This window comes from Gobio gobio (genome assembly GCF_949357685.1).
Source record: "Gobio gobio genome assembly, chromosome: 14".
Lineage (NCBI taxonomy): Eukaryota > Metazoa > Chordata > Actinopteri > Cypriniformes > Gobionidae > Gobio > Gobio gobio.
The window spans coordinates 21,558,654-21,573,966 of record NC_137107.1 but is presented as its reverse complement, the minus strand read 5'-3'; the positions used below and the strand labels follow the sequence as shown (position 1 = coordinate 21,573,966).

The following is a 15,313-nucleotide window of genomic DNA, read 5'->3' as shown; positions in this document are numbered from 1 at the left end:
ATTCTGACATATTAAACATAGCATAAATAGTTTGAAACAACTACAGCTAGAACACCAGTGCATTTTCCTCCAAAGTGAGCATTAGGAGGTCATTCCCACTCACTTGGCTCTAGAAATAAACTTGTAAGTGTCATTCCAGTAAGCCAGCAAATCTGTGGCCTCTTCATCGTAAACCCGGATATTGTGGTACTCAAATAGCCCTGGAAAGAAGTTATCGATCTCCCGCGTCACATTAAGGATGTATTGCACCCTGACGGTAAACACAAAGACATAACTGAAAATCTGTATAATCATTAACACCAGGAACAGACTTCAAAGAGAATATAAAAGATAACAGGTTTATGACTAAAACAGAGAAGTAGCTTCTATTGCAGGCATTACAGGAATGAGAGTGTTTTCATAGACAAGGATGTCTACAAAACTCACCCGCTGTTTTGTAGTTCTTCCAGATTAGATGCATTCCATTCAGAACCCTATAATTTGGTACAATAAAAAAATGACTGATGGTACCACATAACTGAAATGAATGATTACAATGTGTGAGTGACATCACTCTCACCAGGTAAACATGTTCAAAAATCTCTGTGGGCCTGTCCATCTGCCCCAAGATGACGATCATCTCATTATCAATGTACTCCTTAAACTCCCGTAGGTTGCACACCATCTGCATCTCCAACTCCGTGCGGATCTAAACAGGAGTGTGTGTGCAGGTACAGCATGAGCAGAGCACACGTGAGAGGATTCTACAGAATGAATAAATCATTCAAGAAGTGACATTTAGGATGTGTAGTTGCATCATACATCTTTTGAGGTGACATTTTCAAGGTCCTTCTGCATCATGATCTCTCTCAAACGATTCTTGATGAGTCTCTCTGTTCTTTCTCGCTCAGTTGGCCTGGAGACACAAGGTAAAAATAAACAAAATAAAATGTTTGTTCAAATCTAACACACATCCACTCGTACAACTTTGCAGGCCAAGGATATAATTAATGAATGATATTTAAAGAATGTGTCTTATTTTAAAGTGCCCCATTATGCTATTTTAAAGGTTCCTAATTTTTTTAAAAGGTCTACAATAGGATTTCAGGCATCCAGGGTCAAAAAACACTTTAATATTTTCAAATGTATTTACAATTCAGCATCACCTCTTTTCTCATAGAGTCTGAAATGGTTAAATAAAGGATTCAGTATCTCTAAGCCTACTCTGCTCTCATAGGTCAGATGGCACAGTCTGTTGTGATTGGTCTACTGCTTACAGCGTGTGCCAGAAACAAAACATCCATTACCATAAATTACATTTCAGCTCTTGAGCAGAATGTTTCTATGCGATTGCTCTGTTAGTGTGGTTCATTTAAATAAGTGTGAATGCTACCATCTGAACCCTTGTGTGGAACAAACGAGTGGATCGAGACCACTGAAAAAGAAAAATGTTGCCCGTCACAGATAGGAACAGGCATCAGAACAGAGTCTCCTTGCAGCAGATCTTCGTTTGTGTGCGAGTTCGCAGCCGATCAAAATCCCATCATATGTCGGCTACACACATATAATGAGCACATTTAGCCCAGCACACAGCATTGTTTTGAATGTTCGGCAAGTTCTTAATAACTTAATTTGTCGAGCACTTAGATCTTTGAAACTTTGCAGACCTTTTACATTCACAATCAACTCTATTACACACTACATGATACGTAATATTCGAAAAAGCATAACAGGGGCACTTATAATATATATAAAGTCCCATGATGTTTTAAACTGGCCTCAATTCGCTCAAATTGCAGGACCACTGACAAATTAGTACTCACACATCAGAGAATAGCACAGGCGAATCTGCGCGGTGGGACTGCACGTCCTGCATGGCGTTCCACTCGTTGATGCGGGACTGATCTGAGGTCATCCGGCTCTGGTAGTAACTCACCCATGTCAGGAAGAGGCTGCCTGGGAAGTAGTTATGACAGCGGGCCACTTCACAGGCCTTATGAAGAGACTGCAGGGCTGACCTGAGAAAAAGAGGTGCTCCATATCAAAACACGCCACCATATCAAGGTTTGACTGATACCAAAATTCTTTCTTAGGTACAATATCAGCCCAGTATTGATATTAATCAAAACCTTAGGTAACAAATAAATTAGGGTCAATTGATTTGATAGTTCAATGTCAAAGCAATCATATTAATGAATGGCAGAATGAAACAGTTATATCAAATTTAGTAACTGTGTGTAAAAAATAGTGATACACACATGAAAAAAAAAAAACACATTGACATTTAATTAGCATTTCTCACATCTATTTCATGCACACAGCTACAACAATTAAACATGTCAGCTGTGCGGACAATATTGATTTCTTGATTTTAATTTATCTTCATTTTGATGAACTGATATTGGTTATTAAATCCTAAGATCTGTCTTTTAGTGCTGTTTTCAGTTGATGCATAAACAAAATTTTACTAAGCACTATTTGTAGTGCACCTCCCATCCAATAAACACAATAACCTTTGCGCTTTGTTAGTTTTGATATGGAACAAAGTTTCCGCTTTCAAATTCGGTCAATTTTATCAAGAAATTCAAACAATAAATGTCCTTTTTGTGCTCTTTAATGTTACGTGACAGATCGCTCTTGAAGCGCACGTGAACTGATAATTTCTTCCTCTACTATTAGTTACAGCACAAAACAAATATAAAAGCTTTAAAAGTCAATTTCATTGTTTCAGTACAAAAATGTATTTCAGTGCACCACAATTATAAATGATATTGTATGAATCTCAAGAAGAAAAGAAAAGCACCCACCACATGGCTTGGACTGAGACTGGCTTGAATATGTGTATCTTGGCATCTGTTGACACACTGAAACCCCTGTGAAGAAAACAGAAGAGTGAAACACTATCTATAACCTGCAGGAGAATCCGATATGCATTTGTCCGTTTTGAACGGATTTGTCACACCTACCCGTCACCATCCAGGTGGATCCGTGTGTCACTCCACAGTGGAAGCACCATGCCTATGGAACAGGAACTGCAAAACCCACAAAATGTACTTATTTGCTGATAATACATTTGATTGGTTTAACTTAACAGTACAAGTTGCAGCACACACAAACCTGTCGGAGGGGCTGAAGTCCATGCCCAGCACCACGCTCTCTTCTGTGTCCTGTCTACCATTAGTGGAGACCACCACCATGTAGCGGGTGCACTGGGGGAAGGTGCTCTCCAACCGCACAGCCTGCAGGGAGGTTAGAGAGTTCGTTTAGAAAAGCATGGTATCAATATTTTAGATAAGCCTTTTTTAGCTTTTTATGATATGATTTACGTATTTCTCGTCTTGGATTTCACTAATGCCGCGTTCATACTGCAAGATTTTCAAAGTCATCGGATCACTGTTCTTTTCTTTGAATCTGCGATGGGGTTTCACATTGCATGACTTTACTCTGCGACATCTCTGTCTGATCCGCAAATTACCTTTCACAACCAAACACACACACGAGAAGTGATAAGGAAATAATCTGAGATCAAGCATGCGTGAGTTCTCGTGTGAGACTGGAATTGTCATTAAAAATGATAGCCCGCAAGAAGCTTGCGATCCAAATTGTATGTGCGCTGATTTACAGCGAAAAGAAGACAACGAAAAAGAAGATATAGCGGAGGAAATGGTTGGGGAGACGCGGGGAGCAAGGATTGTGTTCTGCAAATAGAATTTGATAGAATTGTAAATACATCTATTAAAATCTATTTTCTGGTCTATAACTCCTCCCCGAACCTCCTGCTGCCCTGTATCTTGCTCTCTCATTGGCTGTAGGTCATTGCCGATGTAATTTTCAGTCAGAACACATTTCACACAGCAGGATTTTGAATCACCGACAGGTCCAAATATTTAGCATGCCATATATCTCACAGGCGTCGGCGACTCGTCTGCAGTTCTCTCAGATCGCGTCTTTGATAATTCACACTGCGTGAATGTTGCGTGAACGAGCACCGATTTGCCTATGATTTTGCCATTTGTCGGCGAGTGAAAATCGTGCAGTGTGGACTCGGCATAAGGTTGCTGCCATGGATTTTATTATTTGTAAAGTATTCATGCAGTGTGGCTTGATTTTGTCCAAAACTTGCCCAAAATCATTGCCTACACGGGCAGTTCATTAGCTTTTGGTAGAGAGCTAGTTACTGTGTGTGTGAGATTGTGTGTGGTGCTCACCAGACGGATGTTGTCCTCTGGCCGCAGTAAAGTGAACATGGTCTGCAGGTGCTGCTGAAGGTCCCCTGTACAAAGAGTTAAAATCGTTCATTAATCATACATACTCATATAGACTTTTTCAGATATCTTCAAGTTAGACATTACTTCAACAAGAATATAAAACATGTGGAAGATGCTAACACAAGAAGAATGGCTAACTATGTTTAAAACATACAAAATTCAGGAGGGAATTTTCTTGGAAAAATGCAATAAGGTTTTTCATAACCCCCAAAGTAAAATATCTGTACATTGGGAATCAAAAGGCTGGTGAACCATTTTCACATATTTTGGGACTGTAACGTTATTCATACTTATTGGCAGGATCTAAATAGAGAGATAAATGCAATAATGGGGTTGAATCTTAAGTGTAAAATAACAAAAATAACAAAGAAGGACCTATTTAATATATTACTAGTAACTTGTAAGGCCATTACAAGGAAATGGCTCAAGGAAGATCCCCCATCTGTAAATGAATGGCAAGAAATTGTAATGATGTGTACAATATGGAAACTTGGACCCTTTCGTTAAGACAACATACTAATAGAATTTCATCATATTGGGGGAAGTGGTTGAAAGGGATGAAAAGATTACATCGGTTACGTAAGGTCCCCCCCCCACCCCCATGTATATATGCGGTAGAAAGCGAGAAAAAAGAACATGTGGACCATTTTTTACTTAAACCCTTAAACCCTGTGTTGGAAGTGACCCTTAACATAACTTTGTACTGCAGAATTTGATCGAATCATGTGATCATGAATGTAATATAAGTTATACCCGGTGACCAGTGTAAATCTATGTATGTGTGTATGTGCTTGAGTAAACACACTGTGTACATGTGTATGCAAGGATATGTTCTTATGTAAGGAAGAGTATGTACATATGTAAGAATATGTTTTTTGTATTTGTACCTGCATGTTTGCTGCGCTGTGCTGTAATCCTGGGGAAGCAGGAAGAGGAAGAAGAGGAGCCATTCCCACGTGGAAGAAAAAGGGCGGCACCTTTCACTGTTAGAAAGCTCTCACTGATGCTGAGGACAGAGAAAGAGACCGAAATTGAGATAATGTGTATATCTAAATATGAATACACAACTGGTTAAAAGTTTGGGGTCAGTAAGAAAAAAAAAAAAAAAACTTTTATCCAGCAAGCCAAGGGCATATTTCATTGATTTTAATCAAAAAGGACAGTAAAGACATTTTTAATGTAATTTTTTTTTAAAAATTTTTTTACCTTTCTATCTATCAAAGAACCCTTAAAAAGTATCACGGTTTAAAATATTAAGCAGCACTAATGTTTTCAACATTGAAAATAATAAATGTTTCTTGGGCACCAAATCAGCATACTAGAATGATTTCTGAAGGAGTGTGTACTTCTAAATAAGTTTATGAAAATGAGTGAATTCAGACATTAAAGGCCCTGGTATACTTCATTTATCATTCCCGTGCTGCAGCAGAGAATTATGGGAAACGTAGTTTGGTTGCCTCCTTTAAATCAGCAAAATGTGCTTTTTTTCTGGCAAGTTTCATCATTCCTCATCAAGGGTAGACAAAATACATTATTTAAATAAAGAAAAACATCACATTATGATAAATAACAATTTGCCTAATAAATCCCCACTAATGAATTTATCAGGTCAGTAAAGCACCTTAAAATAAAGCTAAAACTAAGAGAGGAAACCTAAAAGTCTACAGAAACTAATATTTAACATTATTTAAAGAGGATTTTCTTCCGGGAACATACATGTCACAGTATCCTTCATTGAAATTGTTCCTGCCCAAGGCATACAGGAAAAAAAAGGGGCGAGGCCTGGTTGACTTGCGTTAGTAGTGTGTTGAAACTCGCGATTATGGAAAGGGGCGTGACATTTACAAAATAGGCTCGAAACAGCTGACCAATCACAGTACCCTGGTACAGCTGACCAATCAGAGCATACTGCACTTTTTCTGAAGGAGGGGCTTCATGAAAACTACTCAGAGCGTTACAGCCAGACTGAGACGAGAGACACAATAATGCAAATATTAGAAAAATAAGGTGTTTTGAACATTGAAGAATGAAAACCTATATAGTAAACCCCAAAAACAAAACTTCGTAAAAGGGCATTATTTGGACTGTTCAAACAATGTGGGTGCAATTCCCAGAGGATCCCCATGTCTATCATTGTGCTATTTCTATCTATTCTATGAATGTCTCTGATGTGTTTTAAATCCTGAGTGGAACATGAGACACTGTGTTCAGCAGGGAAATATGGGAGGACTCCTCTATGAAGGCATTAGCTCACACACCGAACTCTCTGTCCAGGACGCAAACAAGAACACTCTGTTCCCCATCACTGCAACAGCTGGGGGATCTGTGTGTGCGGGTTTCTGTTCTTTGAATAATACCATGCAATATCTCCTTCCAATCAATGACATTCAAACTATGCACACTGTAAAACAAGAGCGAGTGTGAATAGCAGAGAGAGCAGAGAAGTGAGAGAGGCAGAGATTCATTTAGTGCGTGTGCGGTTTTGAGTCATGTGCTTAACCATATGTCGTTTTATGAGGGTGTTATTGTAGGTTGGCTCAAAAGCGTGAGAATGAAGTATTATGGGAGTGTGTACATGTGACTGTGTGTGTGTGTGTGTGTCTAAAGTCTGTTGCATCTCTTCAATGATCTGTTGTTAATCATGAACCTGTTACGTTATTTTTTACAACTACTATAAAGGAGTGTTTCTAATAGTATATTGTTTTGCAGTATATTTGGGCCTAGGAGCTTTCTAAATAATAATACATCAATACATTCTGTGCTCTAAATAAATTTTTGCAGCGCAGAAATGTATTTAAAAAGTGTCTTTATTTTGTTTGCATGAACAACAAGTAATTTGACTGATTTAAAGGGCTAGTTTTTTATTTAGTCCATTGTAGCTCTTATATCTCATTTGCACTTCCACATATTCACACTTTCTGTGTGAAATGCACACATTCAAATACAATACAACGATTTCTGCAAACGTTGCGTTGTGCACGTTTCACGACAAAGTCAAATGTCCAGTGAGTGGTGCTAAAAGCGTGTTCAGTTTTATCGGAAACAGATGAACGTGAATCTGGCAACATTTTATTATGTTGGTTCGTGCATATCACCCCAGTTCTGAATTGAAATATCCAGTGAGTGGGGCTAAAAAGTTAAGTCTTTGAGTTTTTTTTGTCGTGACTCGTGTTTCAGGGGATTCATACAATTCTGTACCAGCTAAGCTACAGAGCAAGCTTAGCATGTCAGAAAATCCAAACATATCGATTCAAACTCCAAAATATATTTGTTGATTTGTTGGTAAAAAGTGCATTGAGATCATAATTTAATATTTTGTAAGGAGCCGCATCTTAATTAATCCATAATATACCTCTATAATCATCATTTTGTATGAAAAGGATTAAAAGTGCTTGCTGTTTTTTTTGTTCTAGTCTTCATTTCCGTTGGAAACTTCAGTGTATTTTGCGTCTTGCAGAAATTTTGCCACAGGTAAGTTTTTTCAAAGAGCCTGTGTTGCAATGATTACATGCGAACAGTGGAGTGGGAAAAAAATGGAAGTTGCGGCACATCTTTTCTTCTGTATTGTAATGAGTGAAACAGATTATCAAAGAGGAAAAAAAAAATTAGGGAGGTCAAGAAGATCACCAGACGATGAAGTTATGACATTTTGATTAAAAATGGTCCTAAAAAATTCATAAAATAATATACGTATGCTTGGATGAATCATTCACAATAAAATAAAAAACATTTAGAAAAAAGGGTGAATTTACATTTCATGCCAACTTTAAAGCCCCAGTCTGCAAGTTTTGCCTCTTTGTCGCCATCTCTGTTTGAAACTTGCAATTGCAGTTATTTGCGGAATTATCATCTTTACATGGGTTGTGCATCGGCATGGCTCCTCAGCGCGGATGAATCTAATGTTTTAATAGGAGTATTGTGGGTTGTCAGTCAACGCACCAGTGTGTATATTCACTGTAAATCCGAATCACAGATTCTACGTCTTGGAAGTATGACCAAATTAAGAATTTTCAACGGAAAATGTAATCTGAACAAGTAAGTAACATGTCTGCCACTTTGTTTTGACCAACAGAGAAAAAAATAAATTGCGCTACCAACGGTGATGAAATCTAACGATCACTTAGCTCATATCACATCAAACCGTGCAAATTTATTATTGTTCTACTTGGTTCTCAAACTGTTAATGTTAACAACATCAGCATTGCGTTACTTTGTATACTTGGTGTGTATTAGTGTTACCTGTCGATTTCAATTTCTGTACAGTCTAATCTCTAATTGTTTGGACCTTTCTGGATTACAATCCGCCATCAAAATAAGTATAATTATTTAATCTGCTGTGAGAGAAGGCCATAAATGATCCGCCACCTGCAGCATCCTCACCATAGACTGTATGCGATCCTCACATGTGATATTATTACAAGCGTACCAGTGTGAATCGGGCTAAAGTAAGTAGATCGTTTTGAACACTGGCTGGTTTTGTGCTTGCTCAAAAATTTATTTTGGATAATTTTTAACCAAAAAAAAGTTACCTTATGAAAACTTCTGAAAACAGGAATACAAAGCAAGTCTTGTGGACCCCTTTCATGGTGTTTTTTTTTGTCATTTTGGAGCTGAACAGTTCTAATTCACTTTCATTGCATGGAGTCCATGTTTATTACAGAGGTTGGAGTGTTTTCTAAATGTGGGCGTTACAGAAGGTAACGTGCATCACATATGAAGTATATGTTTTTTTTGTTTTTTTTATAAATTACTTAGCGATATAACTTTTATTTATTATTAAAACCCTATTTAAATAAACTTCATATAAGTTTATAGAAGTGTCTTTATAATAAACCCACATAAATGAGCAGAGACATCTAGACAAGCACCTGACACTCATATTAAAATGGGCAGTCTTTGCAGCTTATTAAATTAATTTATTGATTTTTATGATTAATTTTTTTTGTCGGATACCACCAATTTGATAAGGGAATGAAAGTATGCAGATGATTGGAGTGCAAACCGTAGCTCAGGTAGGTCAAAAACACGTGGAGAAGAGTTTGTAATATCGGCAATCACCGACATTCGCATTCGGACGGGATTAGATTTCTCAAGAGGATTGTTGAGTTTGCCGAAAAACAGTAGGTCATTTGCTCTGGAACTTTTACTATGGTTGTGTGAGAAAAACACAGACATGGCATTTTTCTAAAACCCCCCTGGAAAACTAGTCCCATCCGAGCTTAACTCAGAAACAGTTCTTAGCTCATTTCGAGTTGGACATAATAACCTGTAGTTGAGAGACAGAGTCAATTCAATATGGAAGTTCAAAGTTAAATCCCAAAAATCCTTCATCTATTTACTAGACTATTCACCGAATACCCACCACAGTAACTAACAAACTCAGAGAAACATTCAAATAAAGTGGCAGTTTTGCAGGGGTCAAGAACTGTCCAACCACACTTCAATCTACGGTCGTCTGTCTCCTCGCACTGTACACTGAAATAATAACCACACATGGTTTCATTTAAGAAGTGGTTTGTGTGTTACAGCAGGAAAAGGGAGGGGAAAGACAGAAAGACGAGATGACAAACGTGTAATGCTGAACCGAACACTTCATCAACGTCTCTATTGACAGCATCAAGTTTGAGTCATTATTGAAACCAGCTGCATGGGTGGTACTCTCCCGCACATTTCTGAATGAATTTCGATCTGTTGATTTATATGAATCTGCATATTCAAAAGAATGTTTCTGAGAGAGTTTATGTATTATAAATGCTTTAAAATGTTCAAAAGATGTCAATATTGTGTGTGTAAAGACAAAAAAGGCCACATCTCCGATCACACTTTGAAACTATGCTTAAATTTACACATATATACAAAACACTGTTAAAATTTAATGACTTTCACACAACACAAGATTGTGTGGTCTTCAGCAAGCTTGAACGGAATTAAAGTTTTGCTTTTGCATAATGATAAAAACGTGTGTGTGGCAAGGACTTCCTGTTTACCGGGGACAGGAAGGTGGTGTAGGAGTGATGTAAGGTGTAAAACTAGACGTTGTTTGTTTTGACTGCCTCAATCGCCATGTGACACGAATACATGCATATTTAGTTCGATAAACTGAACATCCTCATTACAGGGAGCAACAGTTTTCAGTCATGACAACAAAGATAACTTTAGAATGTGTGAGAGAGTAAAGAAAATAATGACTCTAAATGAAAATATACATTGAATAATAGATAAAGAACTCCCAAAAACACCCAAAAGGAAAAAGTGCAAAATGCTCATAAGAAAATGTATTAAATGAAAAGAAAAGAAACATTAAAAAATAAAGCAAATAAATCCCAAAAATACCCATAAGAAAGCTTTTAATTAAAATAAAATAGAAATGAAATAAAGAAAAGAACTCCGAAAAAACCCCAAAAAGTAAAAGCTCTGAAGTGCTCAAAATAAATAGGTAACAAGAAAGGACGTCTCAGTTTACTTCAATGATAAAAACATATGCTGATCTTTTTCAAACTTACAACCGGTTGATGTTGTCCTGGTACATAAAGCCGCTTTGCAGCAGTATTTGTATTCCATCGTGTGCAGACAGGCATTCTGTAGAGGTGCTTAAAGCAGTCGCCAGACCACCTAAAGTCATCCTTTACGTCGGACAGTGGTGAGGAAACCCTCACTAGAGCTTTTCCATCTTTCTACCACATGCTAAAGAAACGATTAAAACACACTGGCAACTACTCAGGTTCCTCCGAGCATTAGAGTGACTGATCCGACAAACGTATTTAGACCAAATTCAGTGGTAACTCATCGTTAAAACTATCATCCTTCTTGTGTAGACTCGCTCAGTTTGGATCTCTGGTGTATCCATCTGCTCCACGAGTAAATAGAGGCAGACACTGAGACGGTGGGCGGAGCCAGGACACATGTGCTCCAGTGGACAGCAGACTCCTTATCAACCCACAGTAAACACAAATAAACTGGATTCAGAGCTATCTGGAAATGGATTCTAATATGTATGTCACAAGTGTATTAAAAGTTATAATAATCTGCCATCATAAAAGTCCTGTGATAAACCTAAAATGAGCCGATGAAACCATAAAATCTATGTCTACACAGTCTACTACATCTGAATTAGTCTAAAAACACACGAGACTAGGGATCATGTAATGTAATTATCTCAAACAACAAAGCGTGTTTTATGTGATCAAAACACTGAACAATAATAGTCTCATGCTGCACACTAAAACGCAGCTATACAATAGGAGGAAGCTACAATAAAAGTGAGGAAATTGCAATAAGTGCTTATAAAAAAAATGAGGCAACGAGGCTGTCCTATCGTCAGGTAAAAAAGGGAAGATGATGGAACTTCCCATGGTAATCATAGCAATCATGAGAGCCCTTGGTAGGGGACAGGATTGATATTTTCCCATGGGTCGCACTCGCCCTTTGTCCTGCCCAGTTTCCCTTGTTGTGACTGACTGAGCTACTGAAATCCTAAACCAAAGGTGAAACACAAGGCCTGTGTAAACATTTAGGTTGTCCGTCATGTGACAATGTGCTATGGCAATGTATTTAAACCAGTCCAGGTCGCTAGGGCCATCAAAACACAAATAGTGCTCTTATCAGTGACTTATATAGACAATGAAAATTACTATTGCAAAGCATTGTTTGTTGTCCATTCTAGTGCAGCATTTAGTACATAGTTCTGCTATGAATTCTGATTCACATTTTTATTACTGTCCAGATTTGTATCCACTGGCTAAATCTGTTCTGTGCAAACGCACACTCGCAAAATGCAAACCTGAGCACATATGCAGCGATATTGATTAATAGGATCTGTCTCTCATCATCTGTACAGTATAATCAATACGACTAAACAGGTCAAGGTCTCTTTTGACATAATTTACAAGGGATTTTAAGAACTGGTTTCATTAGGTAATGGCTCACATGGTGAATGGAAAATGAGGACCAATCTGATACGATCTCAGAGAGCAACTGTGATATTGTTTGTCAAACACTTAATGGTTAATTAATTTGGTGTAGGGGTGGTAAAATCAACATATTTTTTTAAACCAGTTACACTAGTTTTGAGTTGTCTGAATGACTAACACAGTGTCTACACCAGATGCGACAACAGCTTGAGGCCGTCTACTACAATAGATGTCACAAAGCGACCACTGCAAATCAATTTGCTCTTTGTGTCAGAAGTAGTGTTGTAAAGACACTGGAATTTCCAACTTCAATACGATACCTTGAAAAATATTGATATCCGATACCAATTTTGATACCACTGGGAAAACTGCCATATATACCGCCATGCAGATCATTTGTTATCATCGCATAGTTTTTTGATAATTTTGGGTAGGTTTGTTGTGAGGTTTTATTTGAATTATTGAACTACATTTACAAAAAAAGAAAGTGAACAGTCCGTAATAAAACAGGAACAAATAAACAAATTGCAAACAATAGCACAAACAAATACAATAAACATGGATTAACAGTAATATTCAGTAAGAAATACTACAAAATTAAAGTAATCATGTAAAATAACACTGGGACTCGGCAGAAATCATGTTCATGTGATTATTAACGTTACTGTAGTATGAAGCAGAGCAGGACCGAGTGTTGTGGGAGCTGAGCAAGGCCGCTGGAGCGATTGTTAATAAGATGATCGCAACACACACCTTGCGAGCAGCGGGACTTTTATTATGCCACAGTCGCCTGCGCCATTTCCGCTTTTCCGGTCATGAGTATGAGGTAATGCAGCTCTGTTTATCATATTAGATACATTTGAGTGTGTTGAAAATTATGTTATGATGTTAATCTGTGCGTTCTCTCTGCAGCTGCTATGACACTTGTTCACACTGCAGTAAGAGTAAAGCTGAGAAAACTGAGAGTAACACAGATAAGACGCAATTGACAGGCGACTCCCTCACACGTCCCGGTTCCTTGGTTAAAATAGCAATTTTCTCACAATTTACAAATAGTTGGAAACACTTGGGATATGGTAAGTACTCAACTGAACAAAATTTATAACACTAGCCTAGTGGTTTTAGGTAGACTAGGTAAACCCAGCCTGATCTGCCGGCGATTTGATTTCGCCCTGCAACTCAGTCTGGAAACCTGTACATTCATTTCTACTGCTTCTGTTACACTTTTGCGGGAACCAATCACAGACTGGCTTATACACCTGGCGCACTATTGGCGGGTTTAACACGATGAAGGATAGAGAAGCGATGGGTCGTTGCCCGTTGATCACGCCTCTTGTGGTCTGATTGGTTGAAGGACTATCCAATTGCCTACAGAGTCATTTAATTTCAATTCAATTTAATTCAATCTTAAATTGAGCTTGGTCTGGTGATAGCCAGACAAGGTTTTAGGATATTCTACTGCAAAAATGTTACATATTGGAGCTTTAAGAGAGTTTATGCACGGATCCAATATACTGTTACACAACATGTGTTTTCTCAACTATAACATTCCAAAACTGACTGTATTTACCTGAATACTCGCCAAGACGGGCATTTTTAACATCATTTTCTATGTATTTGACCGTTTAAGCGCAATAAGCCACGAAAATGAAGTCAATTTGGAAGGCGCAAGGTTTTTAAACAGTCTTTATGAGAGCGCCACTTATATTGATCAGGGTGTGTGCGCTTTTGGTGTGAGCACGAAACTTGCGGGAATGACTAAAATGATGCGCAATACAATCGCTATTTAACAGAGCGAATGAGAGGCGGCGGGTAAGTGATAAACTGTCAATTCGCCGTCTGAGGGTGTGTTTACATAACACCGTTTTTAATTTATGCGTTTTGGCCGTTCATTTATACCACAACTGCGATTTTGGGGCCTGAAAATTTTGAAAACAATACCTTTACCATCTCCATGTAAACAACAAAAACGTGAATGTGTGAAAACGGTAACGTCATCCACATGGATAATTCATGTTCACACATGCCTATTACATGTTCGCGGGGTGAATCTTGACAAAGTGACAATGCCAACTACTGGCCTAGCATGCATAATACAGCCTTTTTAGTCATTTTCACAGATCCGTGTGAACATGGATCATTTTGACAATGTTGTTGTCTCTGGGTTCTATTAGCTTTTGTTGCATAGAGGCACTCACATCCGATGTAAGGGTCCATCAATAATTTGCTATTTTGGGGTTAATTTGACCCTGATCAGACATACTTCACGGGTGTTCACACATTACGTGATCTTACGTTTACCATATTATTCTTAACTTATCATATGGTACAAAGGCGTCTGCTTGCATGTACGGCTTTAGCAGTGTTGTTTCAAAGGGGGCGACTGTAGAGACATCACTTTTCCAAGAGTGTTTTATCATGTAAAAAACAAAAATAAATAAAGTCCACCTTATTATCTTGACCCATGCCTACTTTACATGGGTTGATTTTTTTTCTTTTAAAGGAATTAGTCTATTTATTTTGCATACAGCAGATACTGTATATATGTTACTTGAATGAACACCTTCCCAAAAAAAACTAAATAAGCAACATGGATAACAATTTTTATAGATGTGAGAAAAGGACAGCTCAAATTGTGGGAATATTATCAGTAGTACATATAAAACACACCTGTTCATACAAGAAAAAAAAAGTCCAATAGCACCTGCATAGTTATCAGAACACACATGACTGACCTGTTTCATTCAATATGTATTTTACACATGAAGGAAGTTTATGTTTATATATCTGCAAAAAAAAAAGAAATTAAATATATATTTTTAAATTCTACAATTCAAGTGAGTGAAATATAAAAAATAAATTTTAAGAACGACCACCATTCAAAAGTTTGGTGTCGATAAGATTTTTTAAATGTTTTTTATGGACACTTATGCTCACAAAGTATCAAAAATGATCCTCATCATTCTAATATGCTGTTTTGCTGCTCAAGAAACATTTCTCAATATCATCAATGTTAACAACTGCTGAATATTTTTACAAAACACAAAAAAAAATTCAAGGCGCTTTAATGAATAGAAAGTTCAAAAGAACAGCATTTATTGAAATATAAATATTTTATAACATAATAAATGTCTTTACTGTCCTTTTGATTAAATC

The 15,313-nt window shown here is 37.5% G+C and overlaps 1 protein-coding gene across 2 annotated transcripts in view; it reads right to left on the bottom strand.

Annotated features, from left to right (window-relative positions):
• Positions 1–15,313, bottom strand: part of ssh2b (slingshot protein phosphatase 2b) — a 41,579-nt gene that overhangs the window by 11,604 nt on the left and 14,662 nt on the right. The window contains exons 1-11 of one of the 2 annotated variants that reach the window (XM_079835549.1): positions 10,751–11,092; positions 5,135–5,253; positions 4,188–4,252; positions 3,097–3,218; positions 2,946–3,011; positions 2,787–2,852; positions 1,803–1,997; positions 802–895; positions 560–688; positions 427–473; positions 104–250 (exon numbers count right to left, since the gene is read on the bottom strand). In XM_079835549.1, coding sequence (XP_079691675.1) covers positions 104–250; positions 427–473; positions 560–688; positions 802–895; positions 1,803–1,997; positions 2,787–2,852; positions 2,946–3,011; positions 3,097–3,218; positions 4,188–4,252; positions 5,135–5,253; positions 10,751–10,869 — 1,169 coding nt within the window. In that variant the 5' untranslated portion in view covers positions 10,870–11,092. Of the gene's footprint in view, positions 1–103; positions 251–426; positions 474–559; positions 689–801; positions 896–1,802; positions 1,998–2,786; positions 2,853–2,945; positions 3,012–3,096; positions 3,219–4,187; positions 4,253–5,134; positions 5,254–10,750; positions 11,093–15,313 lie in introns of those variants that run through there. The other variant, XM_079835550.1, reaches the window with a different exon arrangement.